The sequence below is a fragment of the Pleurodeles waltl genome, chromosome 6 (genome assembly GCF_031143425.1).
Source record: "Pleurodeles waltl isolate 20211129_DDA chromosome 6, aPleWal1.hap1.20221129, whole genome shotgun sequence".
NCBI classification, from domain to species: domain Eukaryota; kingdom Metazoa; phylum Chordata; class Amphibia; order Caudata; family Salamandridae; genus Pleurodeles; species Pleurodeles waltl.
Genome location: NC_090445.1, coordinates 143,658,379 through 143,681,282, shown reverse-complemented (window position 1 = coordinate 143,681,282; position 22,904 = coordinate 143,658,379). Strand labels below are relative to the sequence as shown.

Sequence of the window (22,904 nt, the reverse complement as noted above, 5' to 3'; positions counted from 1 at the left end):
GGTCTCGATGGAACTCACCTGTATGCTGTGAGTCCATTGACTGTCCCAAGACAGACTATGCTGCGCATCTAATATCTCACTGGTGGGCCTCCCCCAGCCCGCAGGTCACTACACTGCGCTCTGCTTGGCGACGTGTTCAGCAAACGGCATCACCACTGCAGGGGACCTATACTTAGACGGACAACTACTTACATTTGACCAACTCACTGCAAATAGCGATATACCACCAGGGCAATTCCTTACCCATCGGCAGCTGCACAACACAACGCAGACACTATGGGGACCAGTACAACACTGAACCACAGCACCACCCTGTCATACAGACAATATATATCATGGACCCCAGCTGCCACCTTATAAACTGACTATATAAAGCCATAATTGACATCCTAAGTACCACCCTAACCTCTCTCAGACGCTAATGGGAGACAGATCTAGGCAGGGAATTGAGTGACAAGGAATAGGAGGTGGTGCTGTCCTATCCCAAGAGAGTCTCTTATTATTCCTGTTTCCAGAATATTCAATTTCACCTTTTACGCACGGCGTACCTTACATCAGCCCGTTTAAACAAATACTATCCCACGGCACACCTCACATGTCCATGCTGCACACAAGAGGAGGCAGACCTCCATCATATGCTCTGGGCCTGTCCAACACTTCACTCTTACTGGTCCACAATACCCAGAAGGAACTGCTAGAACCTCCCAACCTCTATACATGGGAGGCCTGCGCTCTTGGTATCTTCAAACGTATGAAAACATACAGAGTACGATCCCGCTTTGCAGCATTAGCAGTCCCACTAGCAATTCTCACGATCACCCTACACTGACGATCACCCACTCCGCCATAAGTGAGATCCTGGATAGGGGTCATGACTAATTAGGGGGCAGCGGAGGAGGAGGCCCTGCGTAGAGAAGAGATACGGGCCTCCATCACCATCCCATCTCAAACCATTGGGCGATTATTTTTTGCACACTTTAGCCATCGCCCCCAAGATGACACTATACCACCATGAGGCAGAGCAACCGCAATGGTTTGTTGCTCCTTCCATCCCCTTAGTCCCCAGACGCCACTCCTTACCACACAATAAAGAAGTAGAACTCTCAGCCTTTTAGGAGATTGTGTCCCCCCCAACCCCGCCCTCCCACAGCTGGCCCAAGTATCCCCAGCACATGTGCCCCTCACGGTTATCTCTATAATTTACATATTGAAGCCATGCAATCTGCTTTTCAGTGCAGGTCATTACCAATATGTTTAATGGCCGCGTAACCCATATTAACCAGTTTGAACTAGTTTTGGCTCACAGAGACATACTTTTTTCTATAGCTAACCTTGCAAACCATACACCAACTATTATGCAAGTGGGGAATAACACTCAGCGGCGCTTCCACACCAGTAGTGCTCAATGTTAGTGGACAGTAGCGTATGGTCTCCTGATCCTTGAAACTGCACAAAGTACATGGAGAATTCTGTTATAACATTGTATGCTGAATGTTTGTACCATTCTTTGAATAAAACAATAAAAATAAGTTTTAAAAAATCTATGAAAACAATCTCACCTACATCTTGTGCACAGGAACAGGCTACGGGCTACCAAATGGGACCTGCAGGCCTCCATTACTCTGGCTCACTCATGCACATACTGCATGTACTACACAAGCCACAAACACACACATCCACTTGGATGTTAGTACTAGGATCTAGGCTACACTTTGATGCAGAAATGTGCACATGTGGTGCCAGCTACACAGATAGAAGATCTGATTACGACTGTGGATTCATAAGACACAGTATCATGCCACCACCGCTGTACATGCTAAACCCATGACAGGGGCGGTAGCCCACTGTCAGCAAAATGAGAGCACAATTGGTGCACTGCTGCAGGTCACAAGACAGTTGTAGGACTTCATTTGAGTCCAGGACAGGGTAGGCCTCTCCACATGTTGTATTGATGTGAGCCTAGAGCCAAAAACAAAAACCGGTTGATAAGTGACTCCCAGTCAAGCACTCGGAACATAGCAACATGACTGCACACCCTGCAGTGAACATTCTCAGTCCAACAGCATATTTAGGCTATATTATGTTTTTCCTAAATTAGAATGGCTTATCTTATGGACTTTTCACTACATATATGTTTACATGACTCCTATAAATATGCTATTTTGTGGATACTAAACAAGTGCATATTTGTGTCTCAATGTATACTCCTTGATGTTATTTCTGGTCATTGTCCATCTCTACACAGTGCAGTGCATTCATGCAGGAATAGGACGCTCCTCACCCTCTAAAGGGTGAGTAGCTTGGATGTTTTGTTTTCTTTTCTTCACAATAACAATGAGTTGGTAGCAAGGAAAGATGACTGGAGCCAGTAAAGTTAACATTACTTGTAACCTGGTGGCTGCCTTGCTCAAGGGAGACCTGCACTATGTCCTGGGGAGCTTACCTACAGCATACAAAGCTCAGAGTAGACACAAGTCCTTAACATGGAGAAGATGTGGACAGAGAGAGCTGTTGAGGGGCCTCAGTCCTGATAAAAGGCCTCTAAGGTTGCAAACAACAGCTTTGCTAGAAGATTTCAAAGCAAAAAGGGTCCACCAGCCATAACACCTGAAGTGGTAGTACCATTGAGCTTCCTAATTCCTTGTCAGTACAGCGGAATGTCTTCTCGCCACTGGCCCTTCCTGTTTGGAGGGCACACCTGCCTGATGTCTCACCCACAATTTCACTCTTCTTGCATCCCTTCCCCCTGCAGAACCACAATTCCAGAAGCTCAATGCAGTTTACCAGATAACAAAACAGAAAAATCCCTACAGTCACTCACATATAATCTCATCAAAGCTTCATCAATGTTGCAAATGCCTGTGGGCCAGCAGAAATGCATCGGGCCCGTGTCAATGACTAGCTCTGCAGCCAATCCAGTCAGAACAGTCAACAACTCATTGAATATAGGTATTTTCCCAAAGGAATGCCTTACATAAAACTCTCTCAAACAATCAGGCTTTGAGCTAAGAGATCCTTCTAACCGCTGGTCAGTAACAGACCGTTTTAATCAAAAAGATTAAATGATTGGAAGATCTGTCCCAAAACATATACCTACATTCAAACAAAATAACCTGCTTTCAGATTTCCCAAACAGATTCTAGTATGGCCTTAGACACAGAATCAGCAGTAAGTGCCACATTGGATGATTTTAAAACAATAACAGTGGATTAAAACTGGAGTTCCGCCACACCTATTACTTGAACTCTCCCTTGCCTTTGATACTGTTCACCATCCCAAGATTTTACAGAGTCTTGACAACATCAGAGTGCAGGACACATAACTGAAGCAGATTGCATCTTTTCGCTCAGAGTGCTCATCATATCACATCTCTATTCATGTCAGCTCTATTAATTCACAACTAATGTCCTAAACATCTTTACCCCCTCTTTAACATTTGCCTTAGCTCTATATTGAACCGAATCTGCTCCTTCAATTTCAAATGTTACTGTTAAGCAGATAATAAATCATACTTAAGTAGGAAAACTCATCTGACATTGACTCATACTCAATCAGACAATTTCTCAACGTCAAATAATGGATGATATCTAACTACAGCAAACTAAACACGTCACAAATCAAAATTCCCATATGCAGTAAACGGATCTGTTGGAAAATGGATTATTGATAAGGGCAGGTGAGTACCTAAACGTAGCAATAGGGCACTAACCTCCACTTAGGTCTCAGTAAATTAAACCCAGCTCAACCCTTGGTAGCTTGGCAACGAGCGACAAGGCTTAACTTAGGAGACTAGTGTGTAAAGCATTTAAAAATCACAAAACAGTAAATAAGTAAAACACAAAACACAATAAAAATCCAACACCAATTTAAAACAATAGAGTATATTTTTATCTTTAAAATGAAACCAAAACGATTAAAATCGGATAAGGGAAACCGGAGACATTAATTTTTAAAGAATTACTATTTTCTAGTACATAGAAATGAAAAGCGCCAATCTGGTCCTCTGGTCACACCTCGACCAGGGCAAAGTCAATGTTTAGGGCCGACTACGATGGAGTCCTGCTTGGCTACAGCAAGTGGGAGGCCTTGATCAAAAGTTTACCTTCAAACTTAGTCGTTTTCTTGAAGATTTTCTTCAGCTGGACGAAGTCGTCAGTCTGATCCGACCTCCTGGAGCCCTTCCTCTGATGCACGTCGCAGGAGCCCTCGGTGAAGATTTCTACATTCGGACTTAGATGATTTTTCAGGATGAAAACCTTTGACCGGGCTGAAACTTGATTAGACGTCCCTGGAGCCCTCTTCGGATACACTGCTTGGGACATCCCGGTCAACTTTCTACGTTCGGACTTAGTCACTTTTTTGGAGATTTTCTTCAGCGGGTCGAACCTGCAAGTCAGGACCGGTCGTGGTTGAGGCATGCAGGCTAGAGCTGCCACAACGGGTCGGTCCCTTTATGGAGCTTTTTCCAAAAAGTTCTCCAATCTTCTCCAAGCTTCTGGAACTTCTTCCAGAAGCTCTATTTAAAGGTTCTTTTGGAGTCCACAGCTCACCCCAAGGTTCCAGAAGCTCTGAGTTGCTCCTTGAAGGTTCGATCTACAACTCCCAGAATGCACCTGGCTCAAACTCCAAAACGGCCACAGGACAGTGGTCAGCTGGTCAGTTTCTTCATGATATGAGGCAGGGGACTCTGGTTAGCAATTTTTCACCTGTAGCAAATAGGGAATCCTCCTTGAACTAGTTGAAGCCAGGCAAAGTCCTTCTTGCAGTGGAGCCAAAGTGTGCAGCTGGTGCTGTCCTTCAGAGTGCAGTGTCCAGGTGCAGGCTCGGAGGTTCAGTAGGGCAGGCCTTCTTCTTCTGAAGTTCTTCCTTGTTGGGATCTGGTAGGGAACTGAGGTGTGGGTGCAGCTCTGTCACATTTATCCTTGCTCCTGGGTGAAAAACAGGGGGATCCTGGTTCTCCAATAAGATGCAGGGTCCCTCCCCCTGTGATGAACACTTCCTTGGAAGTGTGGCAAAAATCAATCCCAGAGAGCAACATTCTTCAAAAATCCATCATGGCTGAAACAGATTTTTGGAAGTTACATCTGGCTGAGCCCACCCACTGGTGTGGCTAACGTTCTTAAACACACCCCTCTCCTGCCTTCTCCTAATTTAATCAAAGGGGCACCCAATTGTCTGGGGTTGCAGGATGTGAGGGAGGTGCTTGCCTACTCCAAATGTCCTTCCCTGCCTTTAAAGACCAGTTTAGCAGCCCTCCCCCTTCCTGCTGAGGTAGTTCTCTTCCCACAGGCACATTCCTTTGTGTTCAGCCCAGACCACTTCACACCTCATCAAGGAAGCCTGGCTAATCAGAGAAGGGCACTACAGAACTGAAGTTGGCAACTATTCAGGTAGAGTGTACAACTCTTTACCTGAACTAGTTATATTAAATTCAACAATTGTAAGTTGTGTGATTTATTATAACAATTAATTTGATATCAAACTTGAAGTATCTGAACTTAAGGGGACTTTTGTTATTTAAAATAACGTCTCCACCATTATAGCTTATAGAGACCATTCACTACAGTGATGGAACAACACATTTGGCTGTTTTACCTCACCAGGGCTTATTAAACTATTTTTAGAAGGCCCCTGCTTATAGTTACATGGCACCCAATCCTAGGGGCACATAGAGCACACCTTAGGGGTGACGTATATGTAAAAATAACATAGTTTAAGACTTTGGAAGTACTTTTAATTCCAAAGTCGAATTTGCATATAACTTTAATATAAAAGTAGCCAGCAAGACAGGCCTGCCTTTAAAATGACCCTGGGCACCTCAGCAGTGCACCACTACCTTTGCTAGGGTCCCTAAACCTACATGCCGTACCATATACTAGGAACTTTTAGGTAGGTTGACACAGCCAATTATAATTAGCCTAACTTGCATACTTATTTTGTACAAAGCACAGGCCCTAGGACTGGTTAGCAATACCCAGGGCACCATCAGAGTCAGGAAAACACCAGCAAAAAGTGAAAAATGGGGGCAAAAAGTTAGGGGGCCTCTGCAATCAGCCCTGTTTTCTCACATGATCAAAAACCGCTCATCAACAGTATGGCCTCGGCAAGTAGGCCTGCCACCATACAAGTGAGCCTAAGTGAGGAATCTAGAGATAAATACAGACTCCAGTCTGTGATTCATAATAAGGTTGTGTTTGTCTAATATGTTTCAACTGCCCTTCTTTCCCTCATATTGGCTATAAAGATAGCTCCACTTACATTGCTTGAAATTAGTTAGCTCCCTTCCCCGAAAGATGGGTCTAGTTGCTCCCCAGGTGACATGTGTTCCTGAGCAGTGGAAGGCCCGTTGCAAAATTCAACCTGTCACTTTTCTGTTGCTTATTGCTGTATTTGGCAGCTAAACTGGCAATAATGAGGTGAAATCTTTCCCCAGAGAGTTTTACCATGGGTAAACATGAAAAGAATAATGAAGTAATATTTTCACAAGATATGCTGCATTAAGCCACATATATTGCCTTTTCTTGCTCATAATGTAGTCTTCCCTGCTGCACAATACAAGTGGCCCTGCGCAAAACCTAGGTTGTACACTGTGCACCTGAAGAAACCAGGGATCTACAAGGGTCTGGAATTGTCAGCGGTGGATTGCACTTAAATAATGTGACCATGCACCTCAGTTTGTACAAATGATTCCAAATGGAGAGGCAAGGGACTATGGGAGTGGCCAGCGTGTTACAAAGGGCTTTAATTTGCTGGGTCCGGCCGGAGCTTAGCACCGGCAATTCTAAACAAGCATTGGCAAAGCCAATAGATCTCTTCCTATATAAGCAATATTGGTTGTGCCAATGTGTTTTAGCCATGTGTTTTAGCCATGTTGTGCACCATCGCGGCTGCTATTCAGTGTGGCTAAAAGTCAGTGGTGTAAGGTAGAGTGGTGTGGAGTGTCAGAGTGGAAAGGTGAAGAGTGGAGTACAGTGTTGTAGAGTGGAGATGCTGAGAGTGTCGTGTACTAGAGAGGCATAATGTGGAGTCATGTAGAGTGGCATGTAGAGTGGCATACTCTGGAGTGGCACAGAGTAGAGTGGTGTAGAGTGCATTGGTGTAATAAAGAGTGTGGTGGCATAGAGTGCAGTGGCATTGAGTGCAGTGGCACTGAATTCAGCGGTGTACCAAGCAGCATCGTAGACTGGTGCATAGTCAAGTGGAATGGTGCAGGCTGAAGTGGCACAGTGGGGGTGGGGGTGGGGGCGGGCACTACCAGACATCACCTGTCTTTGATGTAACCCTGAAGAGACTCCTTTCTTATGCATGCTGCCATGCTGGAACTAATCAGAAGATACGATCACTTGCTAGTGATGTGAAAGTGCACAATGTGGGCATCTGCCGTGGGGCAGGAGGGTTGAAGGGCAGAGCACAGGCTCAGGCTCAGGCTTTAAATGTAACAGATTTACAGTTATAACGATGCTGCATGGACTGCTGCTGCCAAGTATTACCAGCTGCTAGATCATTTTTCAAGCCCACAATAAATAAAAGTAAGTATTTTACAAAGAGTTTTGGTTAACATTTCTAATGGAGGTGTATAGTTGTTTCATATAATTATATTACAGAATTGAAGTACTTTTCACTATTACTTACCACAAAGTCATTGTTACTCATTTATTTTCTGCAGCTAACAACCACTGATAAAGCCAATAGTCTAGGCTACCTTTAAGTGCATGCTAGTTTTTCTATTATATATCTGGACACAATAGCAGAAACAGGCAGCAAAATACCAGTCAGGCAGCAAAGATTTTTATCCTGCATGATTAAGCCACGTCCTTTATTACATAGATTATGCCGATTTGAGAGAATCTCCAACCCCCAGTTTTTTCAACCCACTTAAAGCCATGGTGCTACATTAGTTTCTATGCTGTCATGAGAGGCACGTGCAGGGTGGCTTCAGTCAGGGGCGAATCACATCACTCCATTCACCTCAAATGAATGCCCCCAACACGATAACTCCAGAGACTGAGTCATCATGAGCTTCAAAAATAACTACATTTAGATGCTCCTTCAGAATTAGCATTACCCTGAAATGAAAAAGTACTATATATAACAAAGTCCAATGTCCTCTGAATAAAAGTTTGGATTCTTTGTACTCCACGTAATGATTGTAGAAAGCAAGATCAAATAATCAATTTTTTGCAAATTAACCAATCACAAGCATGAGCTTCAGACACATTTCTTGTGTTTTTTTAAGTATATGAAATGCATTCCCGGTTATGTAGTCCAGCATTCCAGAATAATACGCTGGCATCTTGTAGGTTTAATTTCATAGGTTGGCAGAAGAGAGTTCCTGCCTCATAAGGAACCAGTAGACAAAACTATAGCAAGCTTTTTTCGTGTACCTCGCATTGCAAAACTCCTCGCCTCTTAGCACCTGCATGAATTTGGGCCTTATTTTTAGTGCTCATGAAAAGAGCATAATTGTATGCACTGAGCACCCCCTAACAATCTCTGTGTTTTTTATTTTAAAAAAATACCGTAGAGGGTGAGAAGGTATGTCAAACCCTGTATTCATTTCGTCCTTGGCCTCCATTGTGCAACTGATAGTGTCTTTGGCAGTGGCTGCCGCAAATGTCAAGAGGGGTGGGGGATGATGGAGACAGGGAAAACAAATGATTAATAAAAAACACTTACCGTTCCACCGTTCCCACTGCTTCTCTCCTCATTCACTGGGACACCAGTACAGGCTCCCAGCAATCCTGCTCTGCTCTCATACTAAACCTAGCATGAAAGCAGCGTCAGGATTGGTCTGAGCAGCTTGGACTGCCACTCTGACAGTGCTCTGGGGTCTGTGCAGTTTCTCCAGCCCGGTTGTTCAACACAGCTGGGTTGGAGAAACCTAAGTGGGCATGTGTGTTTGGTCGGCCTAAGTCGGCCGGCGCTAATAGTTGGCACCGAGTTATCGTCCCTGGTATTCCTGGTTGCGCCCCCTGCATATTCTAGGCCACCACTGCTGAAACACACAATTCAACAAAATATGGCCACCTCCTCATTATTCGAATTGAAAACCATATGAAAAAAACTCGCCTCCATATTTACAATGCCTCACCTACTCGACTCACTTGGCTGCGTCCCAGCAATGTTAACGCATGATGGTGTTGGTTTATCTACAGCTTATTTGTTGATTATAACCGCCCATTGGCCACTGAACATCTGTCTTTTAACCAAAAAAGTAAATATTCCAATACCTCCATGTGCGCAGTATGGGGGTCATTATGACCCCGGCGATCGGTGCTAATGTGGCGGTAGTACCACCAACAAGCTGGCGGTACTTACCGCCACATTGTGACATTGACAGATTGGCTTCAGCCAACCCGCCAATGTACCACTACGGCTGCCATTGCGGAAGCAGCCGTCGGGCTGGAGATAAGAATCTCCAGCCCGGCGGCTGCCATTGTGCCACTGGCGGTATTGTGTCCCTGCCTACCGCCATGGTTTTCGTGTCATTCGTAACGCCACGAATACCATGATGGCAGGCCCTATCAGTGACAGGGAATTCCTTCCCTGTCACTGATAGGAGGCCCCCTAACCCAAACCTCCCCAGACACCCCACAACCCCCCTAGATCCACATCCCCAAAACACACACACACGCACGCAGACACACACTAATCTACACATACATTCACGCATGCATACATTCATTCATGCACACATCCGTACACACATCATAGCATAGACGCCGACACGCATACACATTACCATACATACACGCACTCACACACATTCATACACGCACTCACACACATTCATACACACATGCAAGCAACACTACACACATACTCGCATTCACGCACACACTCACACATACATGCACACACACAACACCCCCCACTCCCTCCCCTGTCAGAGACCCAACTTACCTGGACCCAGGGGGTCTTCCGGCAGGGGACGGGACGGGCGCTGCTACCACCAGCAGCGCCCACCAGCAGAACACCGTCAGGCCGTATTATTTGTCATAATACGGCTGGCGGTGGTTTACTGGCGCGGCGCTGCTGGTGGTATCAGCGCCACCTTACCGCCATCCGCCAGTATGGCCACAGTCGGATTTCCGCCCTTCTTGTGGGGGAAATCCGGCTGTGGTCATATTATGGTGGACGGATGGTAGCAGCGGCGACGGTCGTTTGGCGCCCGTTGCCGTGGCGGTAAGTGTTTTTACTGCCAATGTCAAAATGAGGTCCTATGTCTTTTGTAATGCGTTGCACTTGTAAGTGCATGACATCACCGGGCACTTCCGGCTTCCTGTGTATCACCATTTGTTACTATGCAGAGCACCTCTCTTCAGAAGATTGTAGTATGCACTTATACGGAACATCTTTCTTCCCTTCCAGATCCGAGCCGCCACCAAAGAAAACGGCAGCCAATTGATGGAAATTGACAACGCCAGGCTGGCAGCAGATGATTTCAGACTGAAGTGAGTCTGAGCTCAGTTGGGGGTGTGGAAATAATGGTGAACTTCCTCTAAAACTTTCTACCAATTCATGAGCTTGTTACTCCTACTAAGAAGAGCACTACTTTCAAAATAACTCATACAAGAGTTTTACACAGCTAGGGTGACAGTTCCCCACTCCTTCCCCTTACCTGGTCATTATGGACACTGTTTCCAGTCCTGGACTTTTGTGACATAGCCTATTTCATTCTGGGTGTTATAGTCTTGATTTGTTACCATTTAACCCATTAGAGGAGCACACCTGAGATCACCGACTTGTTGGTGACTATAGACAGTATATATACTGACTTAAGCGATGCTGTCATGGTACACACATCTGGCAGCTCACAGCACAAACAGACTTTACATAATTGTTGGCGCGTCTGACCTTATTTGGTTTCTTATCTTTAATTTATAAGGGGACACGTTAGAGGTTCAATGGAGCTTTTGACAGCGCTTAGAGTAATTCCTATCATAAATCATGAGTACAATACCAATCATCAACAATTATCAATCAACAGTATTAATAATCTTTGGAGTCAGTAATCTCATGCACCATAACCACTTTGGCCATGAATACCTGCACCTTCATGTAAAAGTTAGAAAGTTTTTTTCTCTAAATTAACAAGGCTAATGTCACGTAAATTAGTCTCAAAACCAAATGGTACACATACAAAAACAACACTGTGTTATGTTGTAGTATCTTAATCCAGGGTTTTAAGTATGTTAATTAATATGCACTGTCTGTGGGTAGAATGTGGTGAGTAGAATGCGGGCTCGTGGGGTGGAATGTGGAAGGTTGGGTGTGAGAAGGAAGGCGGTTGGGGAAGATGCCGGCAATACGCTGTGAGGTGGCTCTGTACATATTTGGACTTATATGCGAATAAACCTGTTACCAGCACCTGTTCTCAGCGTCAGTGTTCTGGGAACCACAACATAATTTTGGCGACGAGGGGGCGAGCCACCTCTGAATCTACGCATATTATTCATCCATGTTCGGCAAACAGACGATACGTCTTTGATGAATACATTACCCAGCTTGAAGGTGAGACTGCTCGTTGTGCCGCTGTTCATCGTGGATTTGTTCCGGGAATTATTTCTTGTTTCTAGCACTCCCTGAAGACGACGGGAGACGACGGCCGGCGCGCGGTCCTCACGCGCCTCTTTCTCTTTGTGCTTTCAACGTGGGCGTAGTTTCACGTCAATCAACAAACGCCAGCAAGACGTGCATGCGCACGCATTCTCTTTTCACAAATGGTACGCTAGCAACCAGCGCGTACCTTGGCAACCAACGTGTATCTTACCAACCATTTCTTTATATATAGATTTCTACGGCGAGACACGCGTTTCTGTGCTGGCGTGTTCTTGGATATTAGTTCTTATTCAGGTCACTGACTACGGTGTATCAATCCTACTCAGAATTGTCACTGAACATTATTTTGCAGGTGCTTTGCGGTGGGACACATTTGTATTCTGAACTATGCAATCCGTTTTGGCTCCTCCTCCTTTTCTTGAAACACCTGGGGAGCCACCTGTGCCGTGGTCTCAGTGGTTTGACGCATTTGAAACTTATTTAGGGGCCATTGGTGCATCACGTTTCAGACCTGAAAGGAAAAAGTTTTTATTGTTACATTCACTGGGATTTGAGGGCCGTGAGACGTTAAAACACCTTCCTGAAATTGATGTGTTAGAAGATGAAGAATTGGATGAGTATCAGGAGACTGTAAAAAAACTCATTTTGAGATTTGATAAACAACCTAGTCTGGTTGTACTACGCCACAAATTTTTTAAGAGAGTCCAGCTTCAAAGTGAATCTATTGATGAGTTTATCAGTGCACTTCGTAAGTTGTGTGCTCAATGTCAGTTTGGTGCATTTCGTGATCAACTCATCAGGGATCAACTCATTGGCAATTGCTTCGACAAACACATCCAACAGAGACTACTAACGATGGGGGATCCTTCTCTTGAGGATGTAATAAAACAGGCGAAGAGTTTTGAGCTTGCTCAAGCTTCTCTTAAGGAACTTTCGTACCAACGCAAGGAGGAAGAGAAAATTAGTGTCAATGTTGTCTCTTCGCATAAAGAACTCAAGACTAACAATAATCAATTTTTCAAACGCAGTAATGTTTGTTTTAGATGTGGCAATTTACCACACTCTAAGGACTCTAAGGGTTGTCCTGCTAGGAATGTAGTGTGTCACAGGTGTGGCCGAACAGGCCACTTTGCTAGAGTGTGTCAGAGTATTAGGAATGACAAGAATGTTCATGTCAGCACTGTGGCTAATACCAGTGATATGCCTAGTCAAAGTTTAGAAAGTGAATTGCGTGACATGATTCTTGTTGTCACTGATGAGCAATCCCGTTCAAGTGATGTTGAAAAGTGTGTGGATCCATATGTAGATATTTGTGTGGGTGGGAAAACTCTACATTTACTGGTGGATTCAGGCGCACGAATTACGATGATAACTTTAGACTTGTTCAAGAGGACGTGGGGTCCCAGAAAATTGTTTCCACCCGACAGAGCTCCGGTTTCCTATGAGGGAAAGAGGATTGAGCTAGAAGGTTTTATTGAAGATGTAATGGAGTTCAAGGGGCGCAAGATTAGAGGAAAGGTATATGTTGCTGTCAAGGGTCTCAATATCCTAGGTTGGTTCCATTAAGGTCTTTTTGGTATGGTTCTGAGGCCAGGGACTACTGAGCAAGTGATGGTGGTTACTGACTATCGTGACGTGGATCTGCCTACTCTCCATACGATGTTCCCCAATGTGTTTGAGAAAAAGTTGGGATGTATTAAAGGTTTTAAGCATGCTATTAAAATTAAAAACAATGCTATTCCTATAAAGCACAAATTAAGAGCGATTCCATTCAGTTTGAGGGACGACCTAAAATCAGAGTTGGAGAGATTACAGGTGTCTGGTGTAATTGAACCGATTGAATCTAGTTTATGGTTATCTCCTATTGTCGTTGCTCGCAAACGTAATGGTGAAATCCGCTTATGTGTTGACTTAAGAAGTCTCAACAAAGAAATTTGGGTAGATTCTTTTCCATTACCTAGGATTAATGACTTGCTTGAGAAACTTAGTGGCGCAGTCTGGTTTTCTAAAATTGACTTGGCTTCAGCCTATCATCAGGTTGTCCTGGAGAAAGACTCTAAACACTTAACTGCCTTCAATACACCGTTTGGCACTTTCCAGTTTTGTCGTATGCCTTTCGGTCTTGCTTCGGCTGCTTCGGTTTTCCAACGTATTATGTCCCATTTGCTGAAAGATTTGGAAGGTGTCCTGGTGTTCCAGGATGATGTATTGATTTTTGCCAAACAGTTACTTGATCACAACACGATTCTCAAGATGGTATTACAAATTTTTCAGGAGAATGGAGTGGTAGTTAAAGAAGATAAGTGTGAATTTTGGAAAAAAGAGATAGAATTCTTGGGACATGTTGTGTCGTCGGAGGGTGTAAAACCGAGACCTGGTTTGGTGGATGCCGTTAGTCATTGTCTTCCTCCTAAAAATAAGAATGAGTTGCGCTCTTTTGTAGGATTGTGTGAGTTTTATTCGAGGTTTATCCCAAATTATGCATCTAAGATGAAATGTTTGTCTAGCATGTTGAAGAAGAGTGTTGAATTCTCATGTGATGAGGATTGTCAAGACACGTTTGAGTTGATAAAATCTGAAATGACGGATGCTAAAGCTCTACGCTCTTACGATCCTGCATTAACATGCAAGATTATGGTTGATGCGAGCAAGTATGGTTTGGGTGCGGTTCTAGTCCAGGACACTCAACGAGGTGAAGCCACGATAAGCTATGCTTCTAGAGTATTGAGGGAGGCTGAAGTGAATTATTCTGTAATAGAGAAAGAATTGTTGGCCTGTGTTTGGGCAAGTGAAAAATTTAGGAGTTATGTTTGGGGCAGAAGATTTGTCATCATCACTGATCATAAACCATTACTCTACATTCTCAGTGGGGATAAAACCAACTATACTACCCCACGTATTGCCCGTCTCACCACTAAACTATTACAATATAACATGGAAGTTAGGTTTTTGCCGGGGAAGCTCAATGTGAGAGCGGATTTTCTTTCAAGATTACCTATAGATGGGTTAGATGATTTTGACGGTGAGGAGGATAGAGAGGATTGTTTTGTTGCTTCTATAGATCTCCCAAAATCCAAAGCCTACAACAAAACTGATTGGGAAGAGGCTTCTTTGAGAGATCCCATTCTGGCTCAGGTTAGAGCATTTGGGATCAATGGCTGGCCTAAGGAAAGGAATGTTTCACTACCAGTGCAACCTTTTTGTAAAATTGCAAATGAGATCACTATAGAAGATGATATATTGTTGAGAGGGGACAGGTGTATACCTCCATATAGTTTACGTTTGGGCCTAATAAATTTAGCACATGATGGACATTTTGGTGCCACTATGACAAAGAGAAGGCTGAGGGAGAGTTATTGGTGGCCATCTATGGACAAAGAAGTTGATCTTGCGGTCAAAGTGTGTCTGGTTTGCAATTCGGCTGAGAAAGGATTGAAAACATGTATTCCACCTTTACATCCTATTGAGATCCCTGCAAAACCTTGGTCTAAGGTGGGGATCGATATGATTGGACCGTTTAATTTCCTTCCTTATAATTTAAGATACGCGTTTGTTCTCATGGATTATCACAGTAGATGGCCTGAAGTTCGGTTTTATGCTGTTCCCTCTGCATCTAATGCTGTTAACTTCCTTAAAGAGATATTCATGAGAGAGGGTTTACCAGAGACCATTATTTCAGATAATGGGGTGCAATTTGTTAATGCGGAAATGGAGAATTTCTTGCATCAATCTGACATTAAGCACTTGAAAAGCTCTCTATATCATCCCCAGACGAATGGGCTAGTAGAAAGAATGAATAGGGTGATTGGGGATTGCATAAAATGGGCTAGGCACAACAATTTTGACATTTTTGAGGCCGTGAGCACCATGTTGTGGGTTTATCGTTCAACACCCCATTCACTGACGAATGTGTCTCCTTTTGAAGCTCTAAAGGGTCGTAAGCCAACCACTGTTCTCTTTCCTTCATGGTTATCTAATTCTTTGAAACCCAAGGGTTTGTGTGAAAGGAAAAGGGTAGAGTGGGAAAAGGTGTGGTTGGGCCAGCAACGTATGAAAAGAAGATATGATGTTGTTAAAGCAACCAAGTTGCATGTAGTTTGCCCTGGAGATTTGGTGCGTATTAAGAAAACTGTCCCTGTTACAAAAGGTGATGATTGTTTTGGTAAACCTGTCAGGGTAAAGAAAATTTGTGGGAGTGCTGTCATGGTTGAAGATGGTCGTTGGTGGAACTTATCCAAAGTGGTAAAACTTTCTGAGGTTTCTGTGTCGGGAGCGTGTGATGACTGTGACGGAGGGAAGGATCAAAGCTCTTTAACACGTGCCCAAAATTCAGGTGATATGATTACACAAAGGTCTGTTTCAAATTGTAAGGAGAAATTTCCTCGCAGATCCTCTCGTGAAAGGTTTTTGCCATGGAAACTAAGACCTGATCGATAATGTCCTCTTGGTCCTTTGTTGTGTTTGTTTAGTTTTTTATTTGTATATTGTTTTATAAATGGGGGAGATGGTATGTTATGTTGTAGTATCTTAATCCAGGGTTTGAAGTATGTTAATTAATATGCAGTGTCTGTGGGTAGAATGTGGGGAGTAGAATGCGGGCTCGTGGGGTGGAATGTGGAAGGTTGGGTGTGAGAAGGAATGCGGTTGGGGAAGATGCCGGCAATACGCTGTGAGGTGGCTCTGTACATCTTTGGACTTATATGCGAATAAACCTGTTACCAGCACCTGTTCTTAGCGTCAGTGTTCTGGGAACCACAACACACTGGTTGACCAAATCTTCTACAGAATCTCAATTTAACTAGTGCATGGATTACTACGCATCGAAGAGCTACAGTACAAATCAATAGCAAGAACAACTGCGCAATCGAAATAACATACATCTAGGTTCAGCAACTGAGCAACTTTAATTTTTATTACTAGCAACCTGTTAACATGTCAGGGTTTCCCTTACTAGCCTTCTGATTAGAATAGCATGTTTGGGCTTCATGCAAAACACTTTTAGTCAACATACATTTGGAAAACATCTATCTATGGCTCTATCAAAATGGCAGTTGGTCCCAGGAAACAAAAGACAAACTTATAACAAGAACAATGGCATTTTGTTATACCTCTCTTCAGTATGGATCAGCAAACTGCGATTATCTTCGTCAGTTGGACATCTGTTCGGTCAGCATCATCAATGGACCATGAAAGGGAAAGGTTCAGAAATGGGGACTCTAAGCTATCTGAACCATTTGGAAAATCATATCTAAGGGATTGGTAATCAGCATCAGAAGTTTAAGCAATAAAGTTAAAGGTAGAATCCTCTCAGCAGGAAATCGAAATAGGAATGATCTTGAATCTCTCAGTGCAGTCGGGTTAAGTTAAAATTGTCTAAAGGACTTCCCACGTTGCCATGGGTCAAAGAATCGTACATTTACTCTTAGTCCAATAAGGACTTATTTCTATATCTACGATATAACTAAACTGTCTTTCACATGTCGATGATTGGCTCCTCTTCTCCTCTTCTCCTGTTCCCACCGTCAGGCTCGTCAGGTAACATTTTTGTATCCAGCCGTACATCAGTCAGTGCATCCATTGTTAGCTCCTGGGAACATCGCTGTCTCACGCACTAAACTATACAATGTTTCTTTTACTAGTACAAGACATTCTATCAAGCAGTTCTCATGAGAAAAATAAAGACATCTGCTAATGTTTGGTCAACTCAGTGAAAAACAATACATGTATTCATTTCTTTAGGCGTACATTTCTCACGGCATCATTTAAACAGTACAGCTTAGTATGAGGCTGTGCAAACTAGGCCCAAAACCTCGCTAACTTAAGGCCTACAATTACTAAAGCAAAGATATAGTGCAAATTCATTAATATAGCACACTACTACATTAAACTAAACATAGGCACTTCATTAATTATTAATATGCATTTAATAAGGAAACTTTCTGATTAATGACGGCCACTCAAGTGGGCACACTTTCCATGTCGCACCTTATTTTCTATATAAGTCAAATCCTATGCAGATTCATAATCCAAAATACATGAATACTTATTAGTAACATTTCAGCGTTCACATACTCTTCTCGATTCTCTGGGGCTGGAAGTATTTTAATTGGGCACTCTAGGAATTGAGCAAGGTCTCCTAATTTTCACATCATGATCTACTCCATCCTTAGCAACTGTTTTCCTAAAACAAATTTCAATTCAGCCCAACCCCATGTCAGATAACATACACTCTTTGAATACATGCAGAGCCAGATCCTTTATGTAGAGTGATAATTCAATGCATTATATTTATATAGATTAATACATGCACACACACACACAGATATTCAACAGACAAGGCACAGTAGTGTACTATGGTAATGCCTGAGGTGTGCATGCTCTTGTGACCTAAACCACCTCCTCCCTTTGCTGTCCTTCTTCAGATATGAGAATGAGCTCGCCATGCGGCAGCCCATAGATGCCGACATCCATGGGCTGCGCAAATTCCTGGACGACTTGACCATGACCAGATCTGAATTGGTGATGCAGATTGAGGCCCTGAACAAAGAGCTGACCTACCTCAAGAAGAACCACCAAGAGGTAGAATGCAGATCTTGTGCTTTGTTTCCTGACCCATAAATAATACATTTTAGCAACATAAAAATTCTTGAATACTTCTTCACTTGGATGGTGCCTGATTCTTGTTCGGAAGTGTGGTTGGCCTCCAGTTCTGTTTTTTAGGACTCCTCAGTGTATTTTCCATCTATAAAATTTCTGCAAAAGACTAGTAATGAAGGTATAGTGTCTGCGCAGATGTAATTTACTGGGGAAAGAGGTGACCTTCTTGCAGAAGACTGAGCTCCTGAGAAAAGCCTGATCTGTTTGTTAGAGGATGTTAGGTCTGTTCAGCAGTATGTTCCACAGGGAGTAATGTGTGATGTTGTTGTTTGTTGTTTAAGAGGTAACACATTTTCTTTTAAGCTGTGTGCTCTCCTGGTTGAGGGACAGTTTTTTGGGCAGTGGTCTTTAGTGGGTGAAAATGTGATCAACTCTGAGACTGTTCTCTATTCTAACATGGCTTCTAGAGGTCGAGGCTGCTCTCTGTTTAGTTGTCTCTTGTCAAGGCTGCGGTCTGGTAGTTGTTTATATAATAGCATGCTCTAATGGCATAGGTTGTGATTTTAATGTGTAATCTGTTTTGGTGTCAAAAGGCTTGATCCAATCTGCCGTCGGATCTTACAGGCTAACTTGTTGTCTATTTTGGTTGTGAATTATACTTACCTAGTAAATTGCTTATTGAGGTCTGTATTCTCTGAGCGGAGGGTGTGATCTATACATTTATGAGTTCTACTGGTGAATGATGTAATCTTTGGTATTGTACAGCATCAGCTAAGGTAATAGTAAGTTTGTAACTAGTTGTACCAGAAACAAATTCCAGGTGCTGAATTGTACTAGACTAGTGTGTGGCCCATAAAGTTATAATATGTTTTATTGGACTCGATTTTGATCAGCAGAGCACATTTGTGGTCTAGGGTGTTTTAACTTGTGAAGTTCATGTAGAAAGAATACAAGGATGTGGTCTAAACAGGAGGCTGCTAGAATGGTGTGAGGGTTGTATAGTTGCACTGGTATGGTCTGCTAAGCTGAAGAGTGTCAGTCGCAGTGTGTAGATTCTGCAGGTGGTGTGTTGTCTGGTGGGAGGATGTTTGTTACGAAGATAAATTATGTTGTATTTTTTTAGGGGAGTCCCTAATTCAATCATAAGGTTAAGTCAAAAGGGCTTTAATGTGGGTTGGATCTTGGTGGAGGTGGTCTAACAAAAGGGGGTCTTATGTATGATGAAGTGTTATAGTGAGTGAAGGTGTGATCCAGTGAAGAGTGTGTTGTTCAGTGACAGGTTGTAGTCTTGTTGGAGAGGTGTGAACTAGTAGTAGATCATGTTATCTAAAAGGATGAGCGGTGATGTCATGTTTTGGGTGTGGACTTGTGAGAGGAGGCATAATCTAATGAAAGTCAATGTTTTCAAAGATCTGAAACTGTGTTTTCAGGGGGTAAAGATCAATTTCTTTAGGATGGATTTACGTTTTCTACAGATATATAATCCTAGTTCTTTCTAGTCAATTCCGATGGCATCCATTTTAATATCAAGTGTCCCCCAACCGTTTTACATGTGGATTTCGTTCCTGTTCATTATGATCTGCAAACCAATGGTCTTCATGCTCTGCCCAGGAAATGACGGTAGCAAGTGTCAATTTTTCTGGTGAAGTGAGTGTGGAGATGGACGCTCCTCCTGGACAAGACCTAACTGAAATCCTGAAAAGAATGAGAGGTGATTATGAGGTGCTGGCAGAGAAGAACCGAAGAGAAGCCCAGGCCCAGTTCCTGAAGGTGGTAAGAAGCTTGTTATAAATAGGCACATTGTGCAATGTAATATGGTGCGCAGTCAATTGTGCAGGCACATTTCACACTTGTTGGATCCTAACAATGCTCTCCTCTCTCTTTCAATCTGTTTTCTCAGTCTGAAGAATTGAAGGTACAGCTCAGTCGTCTCAGTCTCCAGAAATTGGAACTCGACCTTCAGACCACATTGGCCAAGGTATGTATGTCGCAGATACTGTGTGATTCTCAGACGTAGGGGAATACACTTTTAATCATATTAGTGTATACTTAAGCTTTTTAAGCAATCTGGATATATTTGCAATAATATTCCACAAATATCAGCAGAATTACTTAGAAGGAAGAATGCTCCCTCACTTCAGCAGCAGCTTTTTCCAAAAATACAAACCTGCCTATTTAAAATTCTTATCTAGAGAATATAGATGCTACAGCAGTATGTTAATGGACAGCACGCGGACAAACACTTGAAATAAGTCAAAGTTTGTTTTTTTACTGACCTTACAGCCTACCCCATTGAGTGGCACAGGAAATGGGACTGCAATGTAGACATATTGTTTCACTGTGAGAGGTGCATGGTGTACAGCCATGAAACACAAACGTATGCTCTCAACTAGCTGTGCCAACCAATGTGCACTTCATCAAACTGCTCTGGCTTTTCTGCCAGCCTGTTGGACATGTTTTTAGTGATCTGTAACATGCGGGGTTCATCTCTTGACAGAAACGATCTCTTGAATTGACCTCAGCAGAGACAGAACAACACTACGGGACAGAACTCATGCAGATACAGCAGAGGATCAGCGGCATGGAGGAGCAGCTCCTCCAGCTCTGCAGGGACATGGAGCTGCAGAGCTTCGAGTACCAGAGGCTCCTGGACATCAGGACCCGGCTGGAGATGGAGAGGGAGACCTACCGCCACGTGCTGGAGGATGAGTTTGAGTTCGGAAGACTTTTATAGATCTGTCACAACTCTCTTATAAGGGGCAAGAACTGTCCCCTGTAGGGATATCAATCACAGAGTTAACAATTACCCCTTAGACCTTAATAGATCGACACTGATTCCCATTTTCTGTGGTGGCCAGCCACTCATAATCTTTTCCAACTACTCTATAGACGTTAATGTGCTATATGTCAGACTATCAAGGTTAAAAATATAGACCTGTGGCCAAAATATAGATTAATAGAATATTGTGAAGGTGTGTGTGTGTTCCTATATAGAGAACCCTATAGCACCAAAGACACATTAAGGCCCTCATTTCGACCTCGGCGGTACCGAAGTGCTGAAGACCGCCAGTGCAGGCGGTTTTCCGCACAGTGTATTATGACTGCTGGCAGCCCTCCGTCCTTTTTCTGACAGAGAGCTACCAGCAGCCATACTGGCGGTCGGCGGGGAAGTGGAGGCTGCTCCACCTCCACCACCCTGTCATCAGAACACCGCCCACCGAAACACATCCCATGATTAGGTGTGGCAGTGTTCTGGTGACGGGGTGCTGGAGGCGGAGCAGGCCCCATGGATCCTGTCCCCTCCCGGAGGATCACCAGAACAGGTAAGGTGATCGTCCGTTAGGGGTGGGGGGGTCGGAGGGTGTTGTGTGGTGTGTGCGTGCATGGGGGTGTGAGTGTCAGTGTGTAGAGGGGGTGTGTGAGTGGGTGTATGCATGCGGGGGTTGTTGTGTGTTTGGAAATGTGTGTGTGTCTGTATGTTTGATTGTGAGTAGGTGTGCGTGTATGTCTGTATGTATGTGTGCGTGTTTGACTGTGTGTGTCTGCTGGAATGTTTGTTAGTATGTGTGCGGGTATGTGTGGTGGTGGTGTCTGTGTGCGTGAAGGGAGGTATGTGTTGATGTGGGGGTGTGTGGGTAGTGGGGTACTAGCACCTTTAGGGGGTGGTAGGAGGGTAAGGGGTGTGGGGGGAAGACTCAGGGGTGGGGGAGGGTGGCGGGGGAGACCCCTATCAGTGCCATGGATTTTGTGGCGGTTCCAAACCACATGAAATCCATGGCGGTATGCAGGGTCCTGATACCGCCGGCAGTCTGGTGACGGCTGCCGGGCTAGAGACCGAAGTCTCCAGCCCAGTGGTCGTCACCGCCCTGGCGGTCGGAGTGGAGAAGTGGCGGATGACCATGGTGGTAACTGCCATGGTCATAATTCCATTTTTTTTCCGCCGGCCTGTTGGCAGTATTACCGCCACTTCTTCCCTGTCTGCCAGGGTTGTAATGAGGGCCTAAATTTGTTCACTTCAAACGTCTGTTTTTCTAGCAAAGTTCTTAAGCATAAGATTAGCACAGTGCCATCCATGCCAAGCTAGAGAGGGGCAAAGTCTTATGGCATTTATTTAGCAAAGTCTTCAGACATAGGATTAAGTAGTGCCATCCATGTCAAGCTGTAAAATGGTAAAAGCCTTCTACTGCTCCAGTCACACTATTACAGACTTTTTTCAGGGTATCACCTTTCATCAGCCAGGCTAGCTTGAACCCAGTGGCACAGTGAGCCTGGGACCCACGCCTGGGCATACCTTTCCCACTTAGTGAGCCTACAGCAACACAAAAAGATGATGGATGGAATGCTGAACATTTTCAAACATTCACCCCCCAAACTGGGCCCCCTTCTTACTGTGCCACTAGATTCATGCTAGCCTGGCTGATGAGGGGTGATACCATGAAACGGGTCCCAGGATGTTTGTTGCAGGTCCATGGCAGACCTGGCCGGGCAGTTTGAGCTTGACTGTTTCCATGGGGAGCAGGGTCAAGAGTGATTTGCATATGGCTGGGCCCAAACTGGGCTGACTTTGTGAGAAAAAAAACAATGGATTTAACCCGGATCAGTTACTGGGGATAAATGTTTGAATAATGTTCAGCATTCCATCCATTATCTTTTTGTGTTGTTAAAATGGTAATGTACAGTATGCCATCAATAGGAAACTATGGCATCTGGTAACTTTTGTGAGGAGGGTCTTCAGTTACTGAAAT

The 22,904-nt window shown here is 43.9% G+C and overlaps 1 protein-coding gene across 1 annotated transcript in view; it reads left to right on the top strand.

The window, feature by feature from the left end:
* The window catches only part of LOC138301502 (keratin, type I cytoskeletal 47 kDa-like), a 29,093-nt gene extending 8,200 nt beyond the window's left edge, over positions 1-20,893 (top strand). The window contains exons 4-8 of the mRNA XM_069242015.1: positions 10,372-10,454; positions 17,985-18,141; positions 19,771-19,932; positions 20,060-20,137; positions 20,657-20,893. Coding sequence (XP_069098116.1) covers positions 10,372-10,454; positions 17,985-18,141; positions 19,771-19,932; positions 20,060-20,137; positions 20,657-20,893 — 717 coding nt within the window. The remainder of the gene's footprint in view (positions 1-10,371; positions 10,455-17,984; positions 18,142-19,770; positions 19,933-20,059; positions 20,138-20,656) is intronic.
* Positions 20,894-22,904: the final 2,011 nt, after the last annotated feature.